This window comes from Rosa rugosa, chromosome 5 (assembly GCF_958449725.1).
Source record: "Rosa rugosa chromosome 5, drRosRugo1.1, whole genome shotgun sequence".
NCBI classification, from domain to species: domain Eukaryota; kingdom Viridiplantae; phylum Streptophyta; class Magnoliopsida; order Rosales; family Rosaceae; genus Rosa; species Rosa rugosa.
In genome coordinates, this window is record NC_084824.1 from 27,693,560 (window position 1) to 27,721,101 (window position 27,542).

The 27,542-nt window shown below is 40.0% G+C and overlaps 2 protein-coding genes across 2 annotated transcripts; both read right to left on the reverse strand.

The window, feature by feature from the left end:
* Positions 1-7,470: 7,470 nt before the first annotated feature.
* Positions 7,471-9,540, reverse strand: LOC133712376 (uncharacterized). The gene is made up of 6 exons (XM_062138487.1): positions 9,404-9,540; positions 9,237-9,318; positions 8,944-9,076; positions 8,678-8,835; positions 7,915-8,322; positions 7,471-7,827 (listed from the first exon to the last, which is right to left on the reverse strand). The coding sequence occupies exons 3-6, from the start codon at positions 8,986-8,988 to the stop codon at positions 7,764-7,766; spliced, it is 675 nt and encodes a 224-aa protein (XP_061994471.1). The 5' UTR covers positions 8,989-9,076; positions 9,237-9,318; positions 9,404-9,540; the 3' UTR covers positions 7,471-7,763.
* Positions 9,541-18,890: 9,350 nt separating this feature from the next.
* Positions 18,891-25,134, reverse strand: LOC133711477 (uncharacterized). Its single transcript, XM_062137594.1, has 7 exons — positions 24,736-25,134; positions 24,470-24,543; positions 24,140-24,348; positions 23,661-23,844; positions 23,421-23,570; positions 21,862-23,235; positions 18,891-21,646 (listed from the first exon to the last, which is right to left on the reverse strand). Exons 4-7 carry the CDS (start codon positions 23,839-23,841, stop codon positions 18,891-18,893), a joined length of 4,461 nt encoding a protein of 1,486 aa, XP_061993578.1. The 5' UTR covers positions 23,842-23,844; positions 24,140-24,348; positions 24,470-24,543; positions 24,736-25,134.
* Between the last annotated feature and the right edge of the window lie 2,408 nt (positions 25,135-27,542).

Below are 27,542 nucleotides of genomic sequence, written 5' to 3' on the forward strand. Positions count from 1 at the left end.
GAGAAGTCCCGCTAGCGGAGTTGCGCTTAGCGGAGACTGTCTCGCTTGCAAGACGAAGGGAGAAGTCGCGCTAGTGGAGTTGCGCTTAGCGGAGACTGTCTCGCTTGACGGTTAGTATACCTGCGTTGTGGACGGTTACTTCAGATATACACTTCGTCTGACAGCTGCTTACACGTGGCGGTCATGCATTGGGTTGGCGTGTGAGTTCACGCTGCCGCAGCACGCCCGTTTCTTCGCCATTAATGCGAGTAATTATTGATTTTGTAACCGAGGCGACGCCTCGGTTAATCCGGAGAGTAAGTGCGATCGTGGGCCACGTGTATGGCTGTCATGTGATGTCATTTTTCAGCGGACGGCCTAGATTTGTTTGATGTTGACATAAAAGAGAGGGAAACCATAGTGGTTTTGACATCATCTTCACTTCAAACTTAACTCGTCGTCTGCTAGCCTTGCCTTCTGAGAGTCGAGGATTGTGCCCTGCGAATCGAGTGTTATTCTTTGCGGAAAGGGAGTTGTCGCCAGGAAGATACTCATCTCTAAGCACATCAGAGGTTCTGCTACTTCAGGTTGGTAATTAGATCTGAGCCTCGTCCCTGTTTTATTGTTTCTTGCTTTTCAGTTTTTTGTTTTGGCATTTGGAGTGATTTCTGTGATTCGCCTGTGTGCTCTGAGGGTGTAGGATGAGTTTTGGGGATGGGTTGTGGTGTTTGATAGAGAGTTGAGGTTTATGGATTTGCTAGATGGTCGAATCTGGGCTTCTGGATGCATACAAACATTGTTCTTGTTTTGGCTGTTTCTGGGTAATTGTTATTGGTGTTCTTGGTACAAGTCTGTCATGGGGATAGTTTAGATCGTTTTGGAACTGACTGACCTGGGTTTTAGCTTTTTTCCGATGGCTAGCGTCATAGAGATTTCGAGCAGTGAGGATTCCGGGTCTAACGTATCACTTAGCGGTTCCGATAGGGCCTATATTGATTCGTTGCATTTGTCTGTCCGTGCAGGAACCCTACCGTCGGAACCGCTGAACATCCAACCCTTACAAACTAGACGGTGGGACGTAGCGATGGCTCGTGTTGGTCGGGAGGAAAGTTCTAGGGCAAGGGAGAATGCTGTCGTCCGCAGTCGGCGCGAGGAGAGGCTAGCGAGCAATAGCGCTGCTAGTGGTTCTGCCGATGGGGGAGAGGTTGGCGGAGAAGATATAGAGTCAGCCTGGGTCTGCGGTTGACGAGGCGGGCGGTCTGATGACTGCGTCGGCGGTAAATCGCATGAAGAGGATATTCCGCCTTCCTGGCGTAGTGAAACTCCGTCCGCCGATGGGAGACGAGAGAGCGTCAATTTTGCCAGAGGGGCACGCCACCGTGCACGAGGCCATCTTCCGCCAGGGAGTGACATTTTCGCTGCTGCCCAACCTCCAAATCTTGGTTTGTGAGTTTGACCTCCCCTTGGGGCAGATTTGCCCCAACATGTGGCGGTTGCTGATGGCGTTGAACTCGCTTTGGCGTCTATTTGGATGTGAAGGGCCAACCGTAGCGGAGGTACTTCACTTCTATGAGCTGGTCTATGTGCGACGCCAAGGATGCAGCGATCAGGTGAATCTTTCTCGCCGCCAGGGGGCGCCTAAGTTGATCGAAAATTTGAAGGATTCCATGTCCCCCTGGCGGGCGACCTTCTGTGTTACGACCACGGGGTGGGAGTATGATTATGGGGTAAACCAAGGGGCGCCGACGTTTAGAATTAAGTCAGAGTTTCAACCGATCCGAGGTTGTTACTAGTCCTTTGCGGAATTTCTGACCTATCTGGAGCAGGAATTCTTGTTCCATCTCTACGAGCGACTAGGGTTTGGCGGATTGGATGGGACCGTCCGCTCGACCGCTGTTCAACAATTGCCGTTCAGCTCGACATTCGGGCACCTGTCTGTTGGGCTGCATGAGCTGTTCCTGGCAGCGTCGACCCAGCCTCGGGTGGAGCGGCAACTGAGAGAGGAGATCAAAGGTCTCCAGAGGGAGTTGGGAGAGGCCAAAGACAAGCTGGCGGAGGTCAAGCGGCGACTGTCCAAGGCAAAGTGTGACGCGCTGGATGCCCGCGGCAAGCTGAACGTCTCCATTGAGCGGGACCTCGAGCTGAATGACCACGTGTCCAAGCTGGAGCAAGACATAGTTCTGCTACAGGGGAAGCTGGCGGCCAAGGTTAAGCGGGCGGATATCCTCCAACGGGAGTCTGCCGCTCAGTCAGCGGAGGTGAAGAGGTTGGAGGCCGAGGTTGCCCGGCTAGAGGCTGAGAGTAGCCGTGCAGAGGTCACCGCCGTGGAGTCGTTCAAGCAGTCGCCGGCGTATAAGGAAGCCCTGATGGAGGCAGCGAAAGCTGATGCCGCCGCTAACCTGGACTTGCTGAACAAGAAAGGCGCCATTGACTGGGTCAAAGCGTCTCAGTCTGCCAGTACGTCGAGTCAGCAGCCTGTGTCGGCGAGTGGGCCTGTCGCTGATCGGACTGAGGGTGTACTGTCTGGCAGTGGCGAGAGTGACCACGGTCAGCGGACTCCCCCGCCGACCTAGTCCGAAGTCTCCTGGGCAAACTTTATGGCGGCGCACACTCAGCCGGATGGCACTTTTGTGACGCCGAGTCCTACCGCTTTTGGGTTTGACCAGACGAGCCGCATGGGCGCCCAACGGCCGCCGGTGAACAATGAAGAGGTCGTCACCGCTCCCAACAATCCCTGAAGATTATCTGAGCCTTGTGGTCCTGCTCCTGCTTTGGGTTTTTTTTTTTTTTTTTGTAATGCCGCTAAGGCTTCTTGTTTTTGTAACTTGACTATTTTTGGGCGGGGAGTCCCGACCCTAAGTATATGAAATATGGCTATTTGTTTATGAAATTTTGCCGAGTGTGATTGTTGCTTGATAGCATGACTGCGTTATTTGAATGTTGACATACCGCTAGAGTTTATGACGTGCTCTTGTTAATCAATGAAACATTAAAGGAATTAAAATTGGGCCAAGTGCCCGATGTAGCGGACGTTGTCCGTTGATCATTGCTGGCGTTGCCAGTGACTTGTGCTAGACTTGGTGACAATGGTTTGAATAATTCCTCGTTTCATTGATAGCTGACAGATCAGCGTTTACAAAAGCGGGGCTGTACCCGTTGGGTAGCTTCCCTTAGCTAAATATTAAACAAAAATTTAGCTAAGTCAAGATGCTCGTGGGTAGCGGCATGACTATTTGTAATAATACCGAAGGTGTTCGGTATTCCAAGGGTGGGTCGTTGTGACGCCATCCTTGTCCATTAAGTAGAAGGTGCCGGGGCTAACGACTTCCACTATCTTGTTTGGTCCCCCAAGTTGGGCGGAGTGCCGTTGGCGGTGGAATAACTTCCTTCATTACCCAGTCCCCCAGTTGGAGGTTCTGGGCTTTGACTCTGGCGTTGTAGAAACGCGATACTCGTTGCTTGTTTTGCAAGTTGTACAAATGGGCCTTGTGGCGTCTCTCTTCGAGGAGGTCTTTGTCGAGGTTGACGCCTTCGCCGTTGGTCTCGGAGCTGTAGCCCTGGACCCTTGCGGTAGGTTGGGTAACTTCAATGGGTAGGACGGCCTCAGTTCCGAACATCATGCAGAATGGTGTTTCACCGGTGGCGGAAGTTGGGGTAGTCCTGATGGCCCACAGAACTTCCGGGAGCTTCTTCGCCCATAAACCCTTCGCGTCGTCGAGCTTCTTTTTTAGTAGCTGTACATACATGTGCATTTGCAAGCATAATTAGCTATAATGAGCTACGCTCATGGTACCGCCAGAGGTACTGATTCCCGCCAAAGGAGTAGCCTACGGATACACAGCCAGGAGAGCTACCGCCTGAGCCTCGGATTATCTTGTTTGCTGCTTCGACTTGGCCGTTGGTTTGGGGGTGAGCGACAGATGCAAAACTCATCTTGGTGCCCAGGTTACCGGTGAAAGATATAAGCTCTTTATTGTTGAACTGCGTGCCGTTGTCCGTGATGATGGTATGGGGGACGCCGTAGCGGCAGTAGATATTCTTCCAGAGGAAGGGAGTGACCTTAGCGGTAGTTATAGCCGTTAGAGGTTCTGCCTCAATCCACTTACTGTTGTAGTCGATGGCAACAATGATATATTTGAACTGGCCCTTGGCGGTTGGGAATTTACCAAGCAAGTCCAGGCCCCACGTGGAGTGGATCCATAGGCCAATGATGATTGACAAGGGTTCCGCCGGGGCATAGGGGAGGTCAGCGTATTGTTGGCATTTGTGGCAAGACCTTGACACCTTTCGGGTGTCGTCATCGAGCGTGGGCCAGAAGTAGCCCTGTCACATCGTGCGATTGGCCAGAGACCTGGCGCCGGAGTGGTTACCGCATTCTCCAGCGTGTATCATTGCAAGAACGACATTTCCCTCCTCTGGGGTCAGACATCGAAGGTTTGAATGGGTGAATCCCTGGTTGTAGAGTTTGCCGTTCTGGATATTATAGCGGGTTGCCCTCCGCTTGAGTTGCCTTGCTTCGACCTTGTCGGTTGGCAGTGTTCCATTATGCTTGTACTCAATTATTTCATCCATCTAACTTGGGTTTACCTCAATGTTGAAGATTTCTGCTAGGGTTTTGGTAATGTTTGGCTTGTCAAGGAATTCCACCCTTGTGTCCGCTGGACTTTGGTGTGGTTGAGCGGTTGCTAGCCTTGCCAGTGAGTCAGCCTTGGCGTTCTTTTCCCTGGGGATCTGTGTGATGGTGTGAAATTTGAATTTCTTGAGAAGCGTCTTGACGTATCCCAAGTATGCCTCTAACTGTTGGTCCTTGGCCTGGAAACTGTCGGTGACCTGGTTAACGACTAACTGGGAGTCGCTGAATATGTTGACGCTGTCAGCCCCCGAGTCGATGGTGAGGAGTAAGCCGGCAATGAGCGTTTCGTACTCCGCCATGTTGTTTGAGGCTTTGAAATTGAATTTTAACGCGTATTCCACGTTTAGTCCCCCTGGTCCCGTCAAGATGACTCCAGATAACATTTTGGGTCCAGTGCGATTCCTTTAAATGTTTTGGTATTTATACCGTGGATCCAAAGACTTAAGAGTTGAGGATCGTGGATCATGAAATGTGATCGAGGGTGGAAAATCGGGACTTCACGCCTTGGCCGGGTGAGTGGATACGATCAGTTAGAGCTCTAGTCTGTCCGCCGTGATATCTCATGGTACGAGTTTTTAAAAGAGAGTCTTGAGTATATTCTTTCTTTTACTGTCCATGATGGACGTGAGTTGTTTCCTTAATTGGAATGTGTGAGTTTTTCCAGTGATTTGTGTGAATTGTTTCCTTAATTGGAATGTGTGGGTTTTTCCCGTGATTTGAGTGAGTTGTTTCCTTGATTGGAATGTGTGGGTTTTTCTTGTGATTTGTGTGAGTTGTTTCCTTAATTGGAACGTGTGGGTTTTTCCCGTGATTTGTGTGAGTTGTTTCCTTAATTGGAACGTGTGGGTTTTTTCCGTGATTTGAGTGAGTTGTTTTCTTGTTTGGAATGTGTGGGTTTTTCCAGTGATTTGTGTGAGTTGTTTCCTTGATTGAAATGTGTGGGTTTTTCCCGTGATTTGTGTGAGTTGTTTGGGTTGTTGTATTTGAGTTACTCATACGAGTTTTCATAAGCTTACTGGGTTTGTTGTGTGGCAACCCGGTGTACTATTCAATGGTGTAGGGGTTAATCATGCAGGTCAAGGTAATCGTGGCTGAAACTAAGGTAGCGTGCTAGAAGCTTTACGATAGAGAGCCAATTTTGTGACTTTACCGTTATTAAGACTTCCGCTTATAGTAAGCTCTGAGGAGCATTTACTTATTATTTTATTGTGGCAATTTAATTCGTAACTCGTGTAATATATATAACTATGTGGAGTGAATATATATTGACTTTGTGGGTTCAGGGCATCAGTATGTACTTGGTTTAAAAGGAAAAAGTTTTCCAGGTATTTTATATGAATGACTGAATCATCACACATGTATAATTATGAGATTATATATATTGATTTTTAAGTGTGTTTAAAAATCGGGGCGTGACAGTTAAGACGCGTTCGTTGCGCATGGAAACCCATAGCCCTTTCACCGCCACCCAAAGCTCTAGAGAATGGAGGCAGACTACATCCAGTGATTCGACTCAGTCGTAGTCCGCCAACACCAACATAGAGCTGCTGTAAAACTAAGGACCGCTGTGAAGGACGCGGTTCTTTCCTTCTGTTCCTTGAACTGGAAAACAAAAATGCTGCCCTCCTCTTCACGGATCAAAACCCACTTCTTCAACTTCCACACCCCTGAGATCGCTGTCGAGAATGACAGGATCACCACAGCTCTCCTCAGAGCCAGAAGCCGACCACATAGATAGAAGAAGGGGTCATGGATTACATCTCTGGCCCCGGTTAGGCTCACCACAGCCTCCCCGATAGTACAAGTGTAGACACCACCGCACCCGCCGCCATCGCTAAACAGATCTCGATAAGTCTCTTACGCTAGAGGAAAACCCTAGTAAAGAGAAAAAAGCCGACTAGTTAATTTTTAGGCTCTTAAAGAAACTTTAATAATCATCTTCGGTAGGTGTGGGGTCTTACTGATACACGTACAATTGATAAGAAGAATTGTAGTAAAATAGTAAACTTAACAGTTAGCTAGCAGGTGAGAAGAAACAATTAATTGGGTGCAACAATGGAAGAGGAAACTAAATGATGGGATACTCTCCCAATTGATTGTCCTTTTACATGTCTCATAATTGTCTAAATCATTCACATTATCGGACGAGAAAGGTTCTTGAGTTAACGATATAGTAGTGTAGGTAGGCAAAAGTCGATTTGCACATACCCCCCGGCCACCCCTTAACAAATTGTCAACACCTAGTTAATTAGCTAGATCCACATTCCATTACAATGTAAGTCGTCGTCGATCATGAAGATGCCTATATATATGTTTAGTGTGGTTAATTAGATCCACATGCCATTGCAATGTAGAGGACAACGTAAGTCGTCGATCATTAAGATGCCTATATATATGTTTAGTGTGGTTAATTAGATCCACATGCCATTGCAATGTAGAGGACAACGTAAGTCGTCGATCATTAAGATGCCTATATATATGTATAGTGTCGTTGTTGTACCTCTACTATCATCTCTTAGGGACCAGAATTAATATGGCACCAATTGCTTAATAATAACAATTATTAAGCTCCCAAATAATATACAACCATTTTCACTTTTTTCTTTGAATAATATATTATTATATTTTAACATTTGGGTCACAACTCACAACATTAACACAGCTATTGTGTCACTCTGCCTAGCACCTCAAATATAAAACTAATAATTTTTTGCACCAAATTATTGGTACTCTTCTCTCCTCAAACCCTTGTTGCAATCTAATCGTTAAGTTTATACTTACAAGTATATTAGGTTCGGCAGATCGTTATTGATATCTTTTGGTATTATTTGATACTAGGCAGAAGGCCCGCGCGGTGCTGCGGGTATACTATTGATATGGTTGAATTTTACATCAAAACTACGTTGCAGATATATAGATATATTACATTGAAACACATTGTTCTACGTTATAGATATATTACATTGAAACTATATTACAGGGAGATGTTAAAGGCTACAGATGCTAACCAAAAATCTGGTGCCTTTTCCAGATTTTAAATCTGGTATTTAGCCAGATTTCCAAAAATACGCATGCTAACCAAGTAGTTGTTTATGTACATTGTGCCAAAAATGGTTAGGCTTGGCCAAAACATGTGAAGACGGGTAGTTATTTACATCAGGTCTTCAGATGAGTCTCGAAATGAGTCTTCAGGTGAATCTGTGAGGGTGTCACTCCTGCAGTAGATGAAAGTAACATTATTGTTGTATATGTTAAATTTTGTGATTAGTGTAAACATTACAGGTGAAAGTAACTGTGCTCACATTTTGAGATTTTTGGTTGGATATGTTTTGGGAAGTTGTTTGTCAGACTCAGACGATTGAATGTTCCTTTTTTTTGTTGTTGCAACTTTGTCGGGTGTTGAGCTTGAGGGCTGGATGTTGTCGGGTGTTGAGCTCGAGGGCTGAATTCTCTGTGTTGGATTCAGTCCACGAATATCTTCATGGATTCTCTTGACAATAACGTTTTGTGCATCGCCTATTTCAAGTTCCAGCAGTTTGATTTGGCCCTCTATTCGGAGAATTTCTGGTGGTAGTATATTTGGATTGTCAAGATTTTTGTTGAGGATGAGGTCCTCACATGTCGTACCAAATAGTTCCTCCGCCTGTTTCCCCTTTATGATGGCTGATGCCTCATCAGTCTCATCATTTATCAATGCAGTTACTATGAATCTGGAGAAAGAGAAAAAAGAAAACAAAATTTGCATTAGGGTCAGTAACTCAAGCTAGACAATTGGAAACCAAAATAAAATATAGAAGGGAGCTTCAGATATGACGGAAAGTTTCAATTTTAGTAAACGCACGAATTGGCTCAATTGTTGTTGAACTTTTTCGTTTGTACATCTTCTTCTTTAGGGTATAAACTTTGTTTTCATCTCTTATGGTTTATTTGTGGCTACCAGTGATAAGTATTCCATGAAAGATGAAATCTGCACCCTTATTAACTTGGAATTTTTATTCTGAAAGTTTAGTTGAGCAATGAATTAGTTATGTTGATAGTCAAGCAGCATGAAAGTTAGTACGTTACCTGTAAAGAGGTTGCTGCATATCATGTTCTGTACAGATTAGTAATTGGCTTTGTGGCTTTTTCCTCATTTCCTTGAAGCATTTTGGGCAAGCCAAATAGAACCACCTTTCTTCTGGTACAAATTTGGTTATTTTCGCTGTGCAATATACTGGTTTATTCTGTAATGTACAGTAGAAAGAAAACATTAGAATGACATCGTATTTGTATATAGGTGAAGTGAGAATAATTATTTTATTGTTCAGTAATTAGGAGTGTAAATTGTTTACCTTATAGTTGTTTGGATCACAGATGTTTAAATCTGAGACAGACATCTGTTTGAGAGCCTGTAATTCTGCCGGAGTTCTTGGTTGTTTGGGTTGGCTTGATAAAATGCGTGCAGCGTGATGAGGTTCGCCAAAGCTGTGTTTACATACGAAACTAATTAATTTTCTAGAGATCTCAGGGAAAGAAATTTCATTTCAAGTGATAGAATACAGATGAAATACAAAATGAAATAGAATAGGTTTCAAACTTGCGAAGATAATAAATTTTGTGCACAGATGAGAAATTGTATGCTTACTAATGTTTGTAGTCTTCAGCCTCTTTGATATCCGGATTCAGGAAAAAGAAAGTGTTCCCTGTGTTTGATAGTGCAATTTTGTCTGCAATATGAAAGTAGTTGAAGTGAGGATGCTGTTTGTTTTCAAATTATATTCTTATTGCATGTTTGAAGTTAGGATTACATACTTGGATACTTGGTAACTTTAAGGCTTGTAAAAACCGCAAGTGCAGGTGGAGGTGTTGTCCTAATAGCATCAACATCAACTGTGCGTGCAACGTCTCCCCACAAAGTGACTTGCACATCTTCTTTTCTGTAATTGTAATTTCAATTAGATAAGTTTAATATAATTTAATTAGATGTTATGGATATGAAATGGCGTGAGAAAATATGCATGTATTTTTTTGGTTGGAAGTTGCTGTGTTACCGTATATTCTGCATGTAGATGTCACATCGCAATGTGATTCGGTTGTCAGATGTCAGCCTCTCTTCAGGAGGTTGAATCATTTTGATTCTGCCGAAAATGTCTGTTTTTTTTTTTTGTAAATGAATTCACTTAGTTAGCATGCTTAATGTAGCTGTTTCAGAAGTATTCTAATACTCGAAAAGTTTAATAGTCAGTAGTTACCTGAGAGGATTTCGTTCTTTGAACGGCTGGCAAGAAGACTGTAGTCGATCAAGTAGAAGCGATGTAGTGGAATAGAGGCTGGTAATTCTGGAATGTGCTTAATAATGGTCTTGCCAGTGAAATGGATTTGTGCAGGGTGTGGTACTATTTTGTAGCTTGGCTGACTGTGGCTTGTAAAGAAGCGGCTGATTTCATATATATTTCCTTGGACAATGTTGGATGCGAGTAGTTCGCAGTTCCCTTGTCTTATGAATCCGTGGATTGCATCATTCTAATTGTAAAATATCAAAATTTAATGTTCTTGTTGCTTAATTTAGTAATCAGAAATGAAGTAGGGTATTAAGTATCTGACCATTTCATCCACCAATATAAATTGGAGGCCTTCATTTTTTTCCACAGGTTTGTATTTTTTTGATTCCCAACGCCTGCATACACGGACTTTGATCTGGATGTTATTTTGGCAGGGCTCGATGTCACGAATTCGAACAGTGCGTATTGCCATGAGTTCCTGCACTCAGTTGGTTTAAATGTCAGTATTTGGTATCCATGTTTATATGAATCTTGTTAGCTTCATGGAAAATTTAATGACAATACAGATTGCTTTTGATGCTCATAATAGATACAAAAATATAAGTATGTTGCTGAATATGCAAAAGGAAATGACATTGGGCAAACTCATTAAATGAAATATATGAAGTCCCAGTATATATTATTATAAAAAACGCAGAGCGCTATGATTGCTTCAATGTTACTTTACTTTACAGGAAGTAAATAGATATCTACTTTGTGGTTGCCTAACGAACTCAGCAAGATGATTATATCAGTGTAATGAGTGAGCGTTATTGATATGGAACCTTAGTGAGCCTTATTGAACTCAGCAAGAGTGAGCCTTATTAATTTTCTGTTCAGAAAATCAGAAAATTGAAAATAAGAAAGAAAGCTAAATGGTCAAAAACAATACTCTATAGAATGAAATTTATATAATTGTTGTAAATCATTATGGCTATATCATGTAAATAGATATAGGGTAAATCATTATGTTGTTATAGGCTTACCCTTTCCATGTTTTATGGATGACTTTAGGAATCCTTGTTTTATGGAGGACTTTAGGGGTCCTTGTTTTATGGAGGACTTTAGGCTACATGTTCCCTATCTTCCACTATATGTAGTCCATTTCTCATCCATGTTATGAGGAGAAAAACAGAAAATACTACACTTATTATCTGCATCTAAACTCTCTCTCTCTCTCAAGTTCTTAGAAGCAAAGCTCTCTCCATTTTCTGAAACACTTTCTATGTTAGTTTTACAACACGTTATCAGCACGAATAGCTCTAGGATTCGGATTGCAGATTGACAAGAGAAGAGGTGAATAACTCTTGGGTTGCAGAGAAGAGGTAGTTCATCATTCAATCAACATCAGTCTACAAGCTCTACAACCAAGTAGGTTTTTCCAAACAAAAACCAATTTCGCTGTTTCATTTTACCTTCTGATGTCTGTGTTCCAGTATTTATTTAAAATAGTAATTCAACTCCAAAATTCACCAAATTTTGTATGCTGGAGTCCTTATATGTTTAGTACATCTCTGTAAATTTTCATATTTTTCTGGGTAGTTTTGCTTAGTGTTTCAGTTCGTTTTTTGACTGTTGTTCAGTAGGAACTGCAGTCACAGTTTATGACTTTTGTTGAAGCATCTAGTTTAACTTAATCCTCTATGAGAGACACTTATTTCTCTTGCATTATAATTGGCATGATTGAAAAAAAAGGGAAAGAAAGAGGAAAATCAATAGCTTTTAATTTAGCTATCAATTCATGTATATTGTGACGAATATCTATATATACTTGTTTGGACTTTGTGATAATGATACATCTTTCCTTCATTATTTATTATGATAATGTTTTGTGGTGTTACCTGCTCATATTAAATTTAAATATTTTACCCGCTTAAATTCTTTGCATTAGAATATATATGTGCGGAATGCAGGTACTTAACGAACCGGAAGTTCACACACATAAACATTGAACCAAAATTTCATACATAAATATTGAACCAGAAGTTCACATATAGTATCGAACCTGTAGTTTTGACAACACTGAAATATTATGAATCTTTCCAAGTAGGCTCACCCAATTCGATGTGATGTCTAGGCAAGATACAATGAGGCTGTGTACTTAAGAGAGCCTCGCTCCACCCAAACCTCATACTCTTACCTGGTCGTATTTAATTGGAGTTACCAAAAGGGTTGAGTAATAACTTTTCATTCCTTGGCAGACCAGCTTGAGCCCAGCAGGCCCACTCTCCCTCTGCGGGACCTAGCAGCCCAGCAGGCCTCACACACCATTTAAATTACGCATGAAAGGCCGGGTCACAAGCCCGCAGACTAAGCCCGATAGGCTTCACTATCAAGCCCACTCTTTCTTTGGTCCAGCAGAACCAAATAAAAGAAAAAATGATTTGATTCTACTGAGATTTGAACCCAGACAATGTGCATGTCATTATGGCTATTGTAAATAAATTCACCATATTTCATATGTGTAATTAATTGCCAGAAGCATTTATTCACATAATTGTGTGACAATTAATATGTTATATTACTAGCATGCAATTAATATCTCAATTGATTTGTGATTTCCATTTATTCAATTTGTGAGATATTATTTCAATTTGCTCTATTCAATATTATTGTGTTACTTGTCTAAATTTTCGCACTAGAATATATGTGTAGAAAATGCAGGTACCTAATGAACTAGAAGTTCTAAATGAACCAGTAGTTCATACACATATCGAACTTGTAGTTTCGATAATGCCATTTAAGAAACTTGAAGTTTCCTTCATAAATTCACCACACATGATAAAACCAGTAGATTTTACATGTTTAATCCGATTTTTCATACCATGTTATAGAACCTGAAGTTCCTATTAGTTGCTTATGGACGATACTACCCAAAGCACTAAGATTATTTGTTCCTTTCCTGTAAGAAATGCCAAATCTCAACAAACTTGACTTTGTTGCTTTGGAGGTTTCCAGAAGAAACTATCTAAAGTGGACTCAAGATGTGATAATTCATCTAACTGCAAAGAAGATGAGATCAACAATCAATGCTAACAATGTCGTCATTGAGGTTTTTAATATGAGTGTCATAATTTTCAAAGGAAACATATGGAGAAAACACTCCAAGTTGAGTATCCGATGAAGAGGATACACAGATTCTTTGGGTCGCTCTAGAAGAGCACTTTCACCATCAAATGACCATTTTCTTGCTTGAAGCAAGACATGATTGGCAGAACGAAATTAGCCCATATGACCGTCTGCCACTTGGCCAAAGCCCAAGAGGCCATGTAATCAGGCTCCACGTGGCCAAGGCCCACGTGGTAGGAACCATGATGCCATAACTCAGCAAGCCCGAGTTGAAAGGAACACTGGTCCGGCCCGCTGCCACCAGAATCGACCAGCATGATCTTTGTTATCAATGTGGAGGAATTGACTGCTGGTCCCGCACCTGTTGTGCGATAGCCTAAGCAGTAGATGAGTATTACGCCAGTCGCAGAACTCGAAATACCAACTTTATTAAAGGGTCATTTTCTATCGATTCCACACTAGAGATCATGGATTTTCAGGCAGTTACTGAACATACCGAGGATTAGAACTCGAAGACATGGGTATAATTGGCCCCTTGTGCCATATCTATTTCATCTTAATGAATGAAACATCTTCGGATTTTGGTGATTTATGTTTTCAATTATTTTGGATTATAGAAATGTGGTTATGTTCGAATATATTTAATTCAATAAACTTATTCATACATGTGATCCATTGAATTAAATAAATGAATAGGCATATTCTGTGGGGAAGTTTGTTGTCTGGTTAAAAGTGCTATTACGCACACCATACTCCCAGATCGGAGATATTTTTCAAACTTATTGTCTATTCATACCTCTGTGACAACCGTATCAGGCCAATCCAACCTGATAGAGGGTTATGGCAAAACCCACTATATGTTGTCCAATGGTACTGAACCTACCATTAATGAAGCCTTATAATCTCCACGTTCCAGAAGAACGTTATTGAGTATTAAGGATATATATTCGAACCAACATTTATCACGTTGAAACCCCTAAGAAAAATGAGTGTAATATCTTTGCATAACCTCTGAATGTGCGGCCAGAAGCGTATATTGGAGAAATTGAAATTTGTTAGCCAGAAGCTAACCAATTCGAGCAACTACTTGCTATGGCATGACCATTTGGGACACCCAGGTCAAAGTATGATGCACCGTATCCTCAACTTATCACACGGGCATCCCCTTCTGAATAAGGGTCCTGTGTTTAGTAACACATTACGCCAAACTTGCTCGTTAGGAATGTTAAACTCTAGACCGTCATGTGCAAAGACTAGTATATACACACACCATTTTTCTGCACAGAATGCAAGGAAAATTTGTGGACCTTTCCAACCACCATGCGGACAATTTAAATATTTCATGGTTGTGGTTGATGTATCGACAAAGTGATCACATGTTACACTATTGTCCACAAGAAAATGCTGCTTTTGCTAAACTCTCGCCCAGATCATGAAATTGTGGCTCACCACTCGGATTATCCCATAAAGTCCATAAGACTTGATAATGCCGGAGAGTTTACAGATTGTCACTTTGATGAGACAATCTTCCCGCCGTTAGGGGGAGATAAGAACGTTACCGTTCCTGATGAACGACGTGAATTGACGTGGAATGTCCCCACTATGTCTCATCTCGATCCCCGAACCGCACAATGCGATAGTGAAGTGCGGAGAATTCTAGATCTACAAAGTATAGCCCAAAATATGCCAGACGCTTTCTCTGATCTAGCTAAAGTGACCAGATCACATATACCTGCTGCAAATATGCCTGTAAGGATAGACGTCCCCGTATGACATGTCATCCCAGATGGACGAGGTACGACCATAGCGGCTAACCAGTCATATGTCCCTGCCCAGAAGTGAGGTAGACCATTAGGTTCGAAAGATTCTTATCCCCAGAAGAGGGTAAACTCGGCACAAATGAATCTTCTTGACATCGCAATCTCAAACTGATTCATCTCACGAGATAAATCCGGATTATGGGTCCGTCCTAGAAGAGACGACGTTGGGGGACGCTCCAACATTTGAACCCACTCCCGAGAATAGAGAAATCTCGGTAAACTTTGTGAGATTTGGAATTGGAATGAGATTATCATCGATGATGTGTTTGTATTTGCGGTGGCCACCGAAACTAAAACAAGAGATGAAATCGAACCTTGCTCCGTTGATGAATGTTAACGAAGAAATGACTGGCCAAAAAGGAAATAAGCAATCTAGGTCAAATTAGATTCCTTGACAAAGAGAAAGGTGTTTTGGACCTGTTGTTCCTACACCTCCCCATGTTAAACCTGTAGAATTTAAATGGGTATTTATAAGGAAGCGTAATGAGAAAAATGAGATTGTGATACACAAAGCTCGTCTAGTGGCGCAAGAATTTTCTCAACGCCCTGTGATTGATTACGAGGAGGCGTATTCTCCCGTAATGAACGTCATAACGTTCCACTACCTTATCAATTTGGTAGTTTCCGAAAAACTGAATATGCAGCTTATGAATGTGGTCATAACTTATCTCTAGGGGGATCATAATACAGAGATATACCTGAAAGTTCCTGAAGGACTTAAGGTACCCAATGCAAATAGTTCTAGACCACGGAACGTGTTCTCCATTAGTTTTGAGGTGTTCACTTTATGAATTAAAACAATCTAGACGGAAGTGGTATAACCATCTAAGTGAATATTTGATCGGGATGGGATATGTGAATAATAAACTACGCCTATGCGTGTTTATTAAGGAAACAAATTCCGGGTTTGCAATTATGGCGGTCTATGTCAAAGACATGAATTTGATTGATATTCCTGAAGAGATCAAGGAAACTGCAAAGCACCTGAAGTCGGAATTTGAGATGAAAGCCCTTGGGAGAACAAATTATTGTCTCGACCTGGAGCCCGAGCAAAGTGCAGATGAAATTTTGGTCCATCAACCAAATTACATCCAGAAGATGTTAATATGCTTTAATCAGGATAAAAGCAAGCACACTCATGGTCGTCCGAAGTCTAGAGAGAACCGTATTGTTCTACTGGTGATAACGAAGAGATATTGGTGCCAGAAGTCCCATATCTAAGTGCAATAGGTGCATTATTGTACTTGGCTCAATGCCCTAGACAGGACATCCCATTCGATGTGAACTTGTTAGCTAGATATAGCTCTGCACCAACACGCCGCCACTGGAATGGTATAAAAGATATTTTTCGTTATCTTAGAGGTACGATTGATATGGGCTTATTTTATCCCTATGCATCAAGAAATGGATCAAACCCCCTTGATCCTCAGAATGATGCTCGCCTTGTTGGATATGCTGATGCAGGCTATCTATCAGACCCACACAAGGCGCGTTCCCAAACTGGTTATGTCTTTGCCATTGGGAATACTGCAATTTCTTGGAGGTCTACAAAACAGACCCTTGTTGCTATCTCTTTGAATCATGTTGAGATTCTAGCTTTTCACGAAGCAGTATGTGAATGTATATGGTTGAGAGCCATCACAAAGCACATGTGGGCTGCATTCCACCATTGATGAACCAACCACTATCCACGAGGATAATGCTGCTTGCATCAAGCAAATGAAGACGGGTTTCATCAAAGGAGACAACACCAAACATATTGCACCAAAGTTCTTCTTCAATCAGCAACAATAGGAGCATCAGAAAATTAAAGTCAAGCAGATTCGATCTGAAGACAATCGTGCAGACCTCTTCACTAAGTCACTACCAAAGTCTACATTCTAGAAGCATGTACAAGGTATTGGTCTACGTAAATTATCTGAATTACCTAACATGTAATTTTCAGGGGGAGTTGAATCAGGGGGAGTATCTAGAAGCATACCCACTTGACCATCGTGTACTCTTTTGTCCTTCGTCCAGGGTTATTTTGTCCCACTGGGTTTTTATTACCTGGCAAGGTTTTAACGAGGCATATCTTTAGCATGGTCGCCCCACTTATACTACATCCTGAAGATGTTTTGATTCAATATATATGCATTTGCTCATCTTTTCCCTTCGACCACGGGTTTTTCCCACTGGGTTTACCGGGCAAGGTTTTGGTGTAGCAAATCTAAATGCATCCCTCTCGTAGACATACTACCTACTTATGATGCTAATAAGAAGACTCCACTTATCTCCGAAGCTGTGATATTACTACTCCACACTCATACGCGTTGTGCTCTTTTTCTCCTTCGACCAAGGTTGTTTTTTTCCCACAGGGTTTTTATTACTTGGCAAGGTTTTTGATGAGACAACTTAGAAGCGCACAACCCATGCAACACTATTGACATGAAATATCCAAGGGGGAGTGTTGTAAATCATTATGGCTATATCATGTAAATAGATATAGGGTAAATCATTATGTTGTTATAGGCTTACCCTTTCCATGTTTTATGGATGACTTTAGGAATCCTTGTTTTATGGAGGACTTTAGGGGTCCTTGTTTTATGGAGGACTTTAGGCTACATGTTCCCTATCTTCCACTATATGTAGTCCATTTCTCATCCATGTTATGAGGAGAAAAACAGAAAATACTACACTTATTATCTGCATCTAAACTCTCTCTCTCTCTCAAGTTCTTAGAAGCAAAGCTCTCTCCATTTTCTGAAACACTTTCTATGTTAGTTTTACAACAATAATGACATTATTGCAGATCTTTGGTCTATGTACACATGTAATTGCTGAACTCATTTAATTGTTAGGTGTTCTTATAGTCTAATCAATGCTGCGTCATTCTAGCAACAAAAACTGAACTCACACGCAATTAACTTCTCTATTGACATGCACATAAATAGCCATGAACTTAGAAAAGCAAGCAATACTCAGCTTTCAAAAGACACAGTGCAAGAAGAAGCAATACCTTTATTGGGCTTGATGATTTTCTCTCTTTCTCTTCTCCAATTAGAAGGCTCCAGAAGCAAGAAAGAAGAGATTCTAGACAGAATACAGATCGAAGTAATTACTATGAGAGATTTTAAAACATAAGAAGATATTACTTTAATTGAATTGAATTGGCTTTAGGCCTAAAAGCAAGATTGAAGACACACTGCACCAAACGAAAATAATATTAGGCTGTACATATTGAATGCTGTAGAGACAGTTCTATGGAAATTCAACCACCTTAACAATGAGTTTTGAAAGGTTTTACTCAAGACAACCAAATCTCATTTTTAAGGTGGTTGAATTTGCATATATCTGTCCTAAATCGTTGCATATTATGGGTTTATATATTGAGTGTCGTCGAGACAACTATATGGAAATTCAACCACTTGAACAATGAGTTATCAAAGACTTAACTGAAGAAGTAATAGAGTTGAAGTGAAAGTCATTGTCCAAGTGATTGAATTTGCATATACCTGTGATAAATCATTGAAAGATTCTGTTGAAGCTAAATTGCAGGAAAAAACTTAAACCTCTAGCTTAAATTAATGGATACAAATTGACATAGAAAGCAAATAGAAACGAATATATAGATGAATTGTATAAGAAGTGGAAATGGTGGCAATCAAACAGCAGGCCAGATGGCTCTATGCATGCGAGTAGCTGCTCAGAATAAGAGTACAGGAAGAAGAAGTGTGATTACCTTTCTTGGTATGAGCTCCGTCGCGTCTCTGTTTCTGGCTGAGAGCTCAATTGAGCGGTTTACTTTGGAAGCGTTTGTTAAAGGTCATACGTGTAGGGTGATTGAGTTATACGTGTAAGAGCTGGTGAAGGTGCTGCAGATACGTGTAAGCACTGGTGAAGGTTGTGGTGATACGTGTAAGGAACTTTGTTTGTTTTAAAGTGGAATTTTTTTTTTTTGGCTATTCGGAAATTCTATTCATGTGTATAACTAAAGAAATAAAATAGAAAAACAATTATTTGTCTTCATCATGTATAGTATAAGTTTTTAATGTCAATTTTGTATTACGATAAAGATATATATGCAAGGGGAAACAAAAAGTTATTAAGTTATAATTTCTTTAAAACATCTTTGTAAACTATATTTTTGGTATGTGTATCTGGCATATTGTTATTATTTTGTATAAGAATTTTTAGTCCATCAATTGAAGTAACTCTTGACAATGCGACATATAATTGCCCATGTGTGAATACTGATTCAGGAAGATACACACCAACTTGTTTTAGAGATTGGCCTTGACTCTTATTAATAGTCATTGCGTAACATGGTCTAACTGGAAATTGTCGTCTTTTCAAAATAAATGGCCACTTGTTTTCAGTTGATGTAAGAACAATTCGTGGGAGGTAAACTTTATGGTCAATTTTATTACCCGTCAAAATTCTTGCTTCTATAACTCGATCAAGCATATTGGTGACAACCAATCTTGTTCCATTGCATAATCCAACTGTTTGGTTAAGGTTTCTTAACAACATGATAGGCATTCCAATTTTCAATTGTAATTTATGTGGAGGTAATCCATTTAATTCAAGGCTGTTAAGAAATTCGACAGAATACAGTTCTGCGAGTTTTTCATGGTTTTCAGATGTTGAACATACGGTGTCTGAGCTTAAATATATTCTTTCGTCTCCTGGCAATTGATTGATTATATGATCATTAATTTCATAAACAATTTTGTTCCGAGGTGTTACAATCGCTCGTTCTCTTAAATAGTCATAATTGGTATGATTTTGATTAAATGCTGGATAAGTTGCAAGAAAAATTTGGCTTATTGGATCATCGTTTGCGTGAATAAGCAATTCTTTTGGTATTTCTATCCATGATGCATCACTGTCAGTTTGATCAGCCACTCCAAGCTGCACACCATCACCGATGTCCAAGATCCATTTTGCAAATATAGATATTTTCATTTTTTCTTCATCAGTTAGATTTTCTTTATGTAGTCTCATATTTTCTGTTAAAGGAAATGTTTTGAACTCTGACCATAAATATGAGCTATTCAAAGCAGCATTAATAATATCTTCCTTTTTACCACCAGTAACGACAGGTAAAATTTGTCTAAAATCACCACCAAACAGAAAAGGCTTCCCACCAAATGGAATAGTAAGCTCTGAATTATTTAAAGGTGGCAATATATCACGTAAGGTTTTATCTAGTGATTCAAAACAATGTTTATGATTCATGGGAGCTTCATCCCAAATAACCAGATGTGCTTTTTCAATTAGTTTTGCTAAATTTGTTCCTTTTTTAACTGAGCACACTGAACAATCGTTAACAACAATAGGTATTTTGAATCTTGAATGAGCAGTTCTACCGTTTGGTAATAGAAGTGATGCAATTCCTGAAGATGCAACTGCCAAAACAATTTTCCTTTCTGATCTGAGCTTGCTGATGATTACATGCCATAAAAATGTCTTGCCTGTTCCACCATGACCATTAACAAAAAAGAGACCTGGTTTGCTTTCTTCAACTACTTTTATAACACTTTCATATACTGCCTTTTGACCAGCGTTTAATTGAGTTACCAAAATTGCATGTTCTTGTTTTAATGTATTAAAATCATAGTCTAATTCCTCTCTCAATAATTTGTTATGCAATTCTATCATTTTGTTTTCATCAGGCATTGGTAAATGATAATTCTTTAAAGAGCTAGATGATGAGTTAAAAATTTTTTCCAATTCAAACAGAAGTGAATTTTGCATTTCTGAATCAGATAAACTTATATTAAGATTTTCAGAATCATTCATAAAGTTGTAACGAATATCATCACACATACTTATCCAATGTGTATCAAAAAGTAACTGTGGATTGGAGACGTCACAAAACATTACTATCGTCACAAATAGTTGTCGTAATTCAGAAGCAGTTGCTGTGAGTGAAGAGTTTGTTAAAGCTTCGATCCATTCTTTATCATCACCTAAAAGACCCATGCTTCGACATGCCTCTTGATATGAAGATTTAACTTCACCATTAACAGTTTTGATGGAATTATAGTCAATACAACCTTTTTGCAAATTTAATAGCATTCGTAAGTAATATAGCTCTCCCGATGCAGGATGTATTGATGCTATTCTACCAAGAGAACCTTTCAGCTTCCTAGGTTTCCAGAACAAACCTTTATTATCCCAAACAAATTTGGAAGGAAATTCTGCGTATGTTAGTGAGCGTGCTTCTGGATAATCAACATTTGCTTTAAACCATGCAGTTAACATTGTATCCTTTGACATTGTGTATCTTACAATTGACTCTAGCTGTTGTGATTCATTAAAAACAACATTTTGTTGAAAAGGTAAATGCACAGGTAACCGTTGAACAGCAGGATGTCTTGAATGAATAGGGTATTCAAATAATCGCCATACTGCCTCAGGAGGTGATAAATATCGACAATTCAAGTACGTTTTGATTTCATCATTCATATTGTCTTGTAACACAACTCTTGCTCTATCTGGTCCTTTGTTTATATACTTGAAAAGATATTTAATAAGCATTGAATGAGAACATGATTCAACATTGATGTGTGCTTTATACTTTAGTAGCAACATTTTATTATAAGGCACAACAAAACTATTGTCTATATTAACACCATTTTTAACAAAAAGATTATCCACATTTGGTCGGCGACGATATAATGGAACAGTGCCCGTTTCAAACAAAGTAGTTGTTTGATATGCTTTTGGAAAATGTTTTGAACACTTGCCGTTTTGCATGCATGGAGATCTTACATTCAAATTTCCGCATGGACCGTGAATCATAAATTGTGTGACTATTTCATACAGTTGTGGATCAAGAGACTTGTTTGGAAGCTCAGCTGATATGATAGAGTCTATATCAATGGACGAATAGCATTTGTATTTTTTTTTTAGCCAAATTAACATATGTGAGTGAGGAAGACCCCTTTTTTGAAATTCAATAGTATAGACATCTGGTTAAACATAACAGAAGAGAGAATTAGTAAACGTCTTTACAAATTAAGTAATACTTGGAAAAAAAAAAAAAACTCAGTTGGGAAATTTATAAATTTACCTGCTTCGACTTCTCCAAATGGTTCACCAGATTTAATAAAAGCAATCAAATCATCCTGCTTAATTTTAAAAATTCTAGATATAATATCAGGTCTATCGTCTGCTTTATAACCAGATTTTTTTTCAAATTCACGTATAATTTCAGGCCATTTCACATTGCAAGTAAAAGTTATGAACAAATCAGGATTTCCATACTGACGACATATTGCCATTGCATCTTGATAATTATTTATCATGTATCTAGGACTTCCAGTAAAACTGCTTGGCAATATTACTTTCTGACCAATATTACGCGCATCATTTTCTCCTCTAGAAACTGCATCATACATACCTTTTAATACCTCACTTCTTAAACTTGCTTGGTTGTTTCTAACATAATCCAATCGATCTTCCTCTACAGTTGCATAGCAATCAACCAAAAATTGCTGAAATAATCTTCCACCTTTCAATAAAGTTCCATTTTCATTAGTTCTCTCTTGTATTCGATATGCATAATAACTTCTCATAGATATTCGTTCACGTTTTTTGTCACTGTCTGTCACAGTTAGTCGTAATTTTAGATTTAGACTAAACCCATCTTGACCGTATGGAAATAAAATTGGGTATTGCAAAGACATGTATTTAGGACACAATTTTGTAATACGTTGCAAACGTCCATCATGAAGTCGTGACACGATGTCTCTTTCAGAATAGAACAAACCAATATCGCCAACAATTAAACCACTTATCTCTTCGGATGCCGGTTGTTCATATTGTCTTCCATCACTGATTTGTTGATCAAGTATAGACATATGCAATGACGGCAACGCCTTAGCTTGATACATGCTCTTAATATTTCGGAAGTACTTAGCTACTTCATTGATTTCGTTAAACATCATGGTCAGTTTGCGGACAATGTTTGGGTCAAGTGTATCATTTGTCATTTCAGGATCAGCTGCTCTCATTCGATTTAGGACTTCATTGCAAGTGTCATAAATGTATAATTGAGCAAATTTTGGACATTCACCATCAGGTGGTAATAAAGATCCCATTAAATGGCATACTTGACCACTAATTCGAAAGACATAAGGTCCGGAACCATTATTAACAGAATGATCAACTTTTCCACCCATAGAAGTGAAATTGAACATTGAATTGTAAATACGAATATTAGCTCTAAACAATGAATTCTTTGAAGGATCCAATAACTTATCTAGAAATTCCGGAGTGTCAGGCTCTGGTGGCAGGCATATCTTGCCCTCTCGGCAACAATGTGTAAAAACAGGCGGTTTATTGTTGCTGCTCTGTTTCTTTGATTCATTTCTCCAGAACAGTGCGTTGCAATAACAACAACAATATATCTTGTCCCCAACATCGCTGTAATCATGCACAGTCCCTACGATAAAAAATACATGCTTAGTTTCATCAAATAAATGCTATATCTACACACACACACACACACACACACACACGATACAGAAATGATAAACATATAAACATGTGATTGATACTTTGATAAACATATAAAAAAGTAGTTGCTATGTAGACTGTGATAAGCATGAGTATCTGATAAATTTGAACCTTGAATACTTTTTTGATATGAGGCTTGGCCAATTTTACTTGTCCCAGCTTGCAACTCACATCCAAGTAAATTGTTCATGCACTCATTATTAACTCCACCTTGTGATATTAACTGCTTCCTCTTGTCTGATTTTAGTAGCGATGCTCTCACTACAAACAACAAACCATTTGACAATAAGAATTTCATATGAATGATAAACTCAAAAAATAGTATTAGAACACAAAACATAAAGCAATAACCTTGAATACTGCTATCAACGGAACTCTCTAACATTAATCGCCTCCTCTTATCAGATTTTGATCCGGATGCTTGTTTATCAAGTGGATTAGCAGTAATATCATAAAATGAATGGATGCTGCCACTATCTTGGTCTTCAGACCAAGATTGGTTTTGAACGTTGTCCCTTGTTCCAGCAAACATATCCTAGTATAAAATTGAAACACCATTACAAATAGAAAATACAATAAACAAATAAATAACCAAAAAAAAAAAAACAGCAGCAAATCAACTGTATAGGTCATTAGCAACCAAGCAATGAAGGGAAACGTATACACTACGTCATTGCATTTTTTGTTTTCGAACTAAAACATGTAAATCAGTCCTTTTCATTGACATACATACATAATCAAAACAAAAGAATTAATATACAACTTGTATGTAAAAGCATATTATGCTGTGAAAATAAAGATGTTCAACTTGATCTAATCTTGGTAAGTACCTTTACAAAGGAAACACAAACTGATTTGCCCTCTTCTCTCTTTCACTGCAGTAGCTAAGGCTTTATAAACCGAATAATACCAAGACAATGTCTATTAATAATTATCAACATAAGTTACTCTTCAATGCAGGTCGGAAGTTTCAGTTCCTGATTAAAGATGTTGAATTTACATAGATCTAAGGTCAAGGTCTTCTTTGCTGAATCTATTTCTGCACAAAAAAAGAACATGCATCAAGTAATAACCCAGAACCCGCCCACCTAATTACCCTAATCAAAAGCAGCTGAAGAAAAGGAACAAAAGCAAAGCACCGATGATCTGACCACGATTACCTTGATCAAAATCCAAATTCGCAAATCGCAAGCAACAAAGCTCCGTCTGATGCCAAAAAAGAATTACAAAACCCCTAGAAAAAAAAATGGTGAGAAAGAGCTTACAAAGTTGCAAGAATAACAGAAATAGAAAAACAACACACCAATCACAAAACCACTCACCCAAACCACATATCAAACCGGAAACAACTGCAAATACAGAGAACTACAAATCGGAAGTACTACACCCACAAAGTGTTGGAATAATAGCAGTTGAAAATCCATACCTATTCATATACCCGGTGAGATGCAGCGGCAAGAGTCCATACCTATTGATGAATAACAACGCCTGGGAGCAGGAACTTACTGCTGAGTCACTTCTTCTTCCTCTAGTCCCTTCGCTCTCTCTCTCTCTCTCTCTCTCTCTCTCTTTGTGCAGAGGAAAGAAGAAGACCCTATATCTCACCATCAATCAATGTCTACCTCTATATTTCTGCAGAGCAAGGACGCACAGCCACGCAACAGTAATCGGTGGCAGGAGAAACACACAGCTGGCGGCGACTCGGTGACATAGAAAACGTACAGGTGTTGGGGCAATTCGGTAATAGTAGACATGAGGCAGGGGCAGAATAGTCATAGAACTGTTCATTTCGTTTGTCGTCACTCCGTTTGCGCTTTAGTATAGTTATAATGTGTATACAAAGTTGACGTCCTACTTTGTTTATTTAATTTGTTTGTTAAGGAGAGGCAAAAATTTTAATGAAAATGTCGAGAAAATTTTGAAAGAAATGATGGAAATTAAGATAAAATCTTTTAAATTTTAAGTGAAAGTTTGTGAACTATTTATTTGATCAATTATCTATTATATTGGAAAAAAAAAAATGGTGAACAAGCTTCATTTCATAGTGAATTATAGTAATTTAGACTAAATATTTGTTGTCGCCCGTATAATATTTGGTACTTTCAATATAAGTAATTTAATTAGAGATTTAGTAAAGTTGTAGAACTGTTCAATCAAATACAAACGAATTAATATTACTAAAACGTGGCAAAAGTATTTAGGAATGTTAGAGTCAAGAAATTAAAAATCTATAATTGCTAGAAATTATATATTAGTGTTCAAGTATATCTGAAGTGTTTGGCCCAAACTCTAGGTTACTTGTTGAAGTTGCAATAGAGTTAATCTTAGAGATATTATCGGAGATATCTTCGTAGATATCCATTCATTGTACGATTATGTTTCCATGTACAACTCTGATTCTATACTTGTAATCCTCTATATAAACAGGCCCCTATTATCAATAAAAGAGACAGCAAATTCTCTCCCAATTTTGATTTCCTAAAACACATTATCAGCACGAAGCCCTAATCCTGAAATCCTAAAATCGTAGCCTTCAAAACCTAGCTACCTCCGCCACATACCTTGAAGCCCTTGATCCTAGGAGTCCAGAACCGGCGGCAGAACCAGCGGAACCGGCCGGAAAACACCCGAACCGGTCGGGTTAGCCACGCCAACACTTAGCCCCTGCCTGCCTTCGAGCGCCACTGCGCGCAGTCCTGCACGCTTCCGGCCTTGCGTTAGCCTCGCTTCGCCTCGATAGCGCAAGCTCGCCTCAACAGCGCCCCCGCGCACTCTAGCCTCGCTAGCACCCTCACGCGTTAGCCTTGCCCGACCTCGACAGCAATTAGCCTCGTTTCGACAGCTGCTAGCCTCGCCTCGACAACTCCCACCCACAGCCTCGTACGCCAACCCAATGTAGCCCCGTGCATGCAGCCCCAACGCATGCTTGCTGCCTAGCGCCCACGTAACGCCCCTGCAGCCTCGCTACTAGCAACCTCCGGCCAACACTAGCCACATTCGACCACCTCAACCAGATTTTTCTGGCAACTTTCCGACGACTTTTTCCAGCAACTATTTCAAGGACTTTTTACTAAAAGTTCCCCTTTTTGATTTTTTTTCAATTTCTCTTCTTTTTCTCTGGGACTTGCAACCTCCTTTCTTCTACCCCCTTTCTTCTTCATAGGTGAGACCTAAGCCGAACTGTGGGGGTTCGTGCTATCTCCAAGCTTGGAGCTTGTTGAGATCTCCAAACTTAGAGTTTGTAGAGAATTTATGATCGAATACTCACATCATTATTTCGATCTAATCCAATACCTCTTGGAATTGAATTTATTGGGAACGATTATGCTCAGAAATTCCTAATTTCTTGGAAGCCTTATGCTCGGAAATTTCTATTGTTTTCGTGGTAGCTTTTTCCGCTCCGAAACTAACCCTTTTTCTTGTTCTCTTTCAGGATGAGTAACCTGAACAAACTGGACTTTGCTCAATTGGGAACAACTACCTCTGGATATCACAAGTGGGTTTATGATGTTCGTCATCATCTCAAGGCTGGAGGAATCCTGGATATGATTCTTGAGCCTAGCCAGGACGTGTTAACTGTTGAGCAAGCTCAAGCTTTAGAAGCAAATAGAGCAGCCTTGGAGGCAAATAAGGCGAAAGCCATCATCCTAATGACTCGTCAAATGGATGATTCACTCCAGTACGAGTATATGAATGAAGAAGACCCCAGAAGGATGTGGGTCTCACTCAAAGAAAGATTTGGCAACGTCCATGACTCCCTACTTCCTGACCTAGAAGTGAGATGGCATAGCTTCCGCTTCTGTGATTTCAAGTCAGTTCTTGACAATAACTTGGAAGCACTTCGCATTAAATCCTTAATGGAATTCTATGGAAAAGAGATCACAGATGCGATGCTGATTGAGAGGACTCACTCTACCTTCCCCGTTTCTGCTTTGATGGTTACTAAGAACTATCGAATTGATGTTACTGCAGGACAGATCACAAGGTTTCATGAGCTCGATCATTGGAGCCATGAATGTCGCTGAAAAGCATGACAACATTCTTGTGAAGAACTATAATCCGAGACCCGTGGGAACAGAACATATTCCTGAGTCCAATTATAGTCGCGCCCCTAAGAGAGGATGCCAAGCGGCGCCAAACCCTAAATCTAGGGACAATTTTGGACGTTCTGGTCCATATTCTCGCTCTAATAAGGAAGGTAACCGCCATAATAGGCTAACACGGAATCGAAGA

Coding starts and splice junctions, on each gene's coding strand:
- LOC133712376 (XM_062138487.1), bottom strand. CDS start 8,988: ATGTCTGTCTCAGATTTAAACATCTGTGATCCAAACAACTATAAG. Junction 8,323..8,677: donor ATGCAGCAACCTCTTTACAG/GTAACGTACTAA, acceptor CTCTTTCTCCAG/ATTCATAGTAACTGCATTGA. Junction 7,828..7,914: donor CCAACCAAAAATCTCAAAAT/GTGAGCACAGTT, acceptor CATCTACTGCAG/GAGTGACACCCTCACAGATT.
- LOC133711477 (XM_062137594.1), bottom strand. CDS start 23,841: ATGTTTGCTGGAACAAGGGACAACGTTCAAAACCAATCTTGGTCTGAA. Junction 23,571..23,660: donor CGTTGATAGCAGTATTCAAG/GTTATTGCTTTA, acceptor TGTTGTTTGTAG/TGAGAGCATCGCTACTAAAA. Junction 21,647..21,861: donor ATTTGGAGAAGTCGAAGCAG/GTAAATTTATAA, acceptor CTATCATATCAG/CTGAGCTTCCAAACAAGTCT.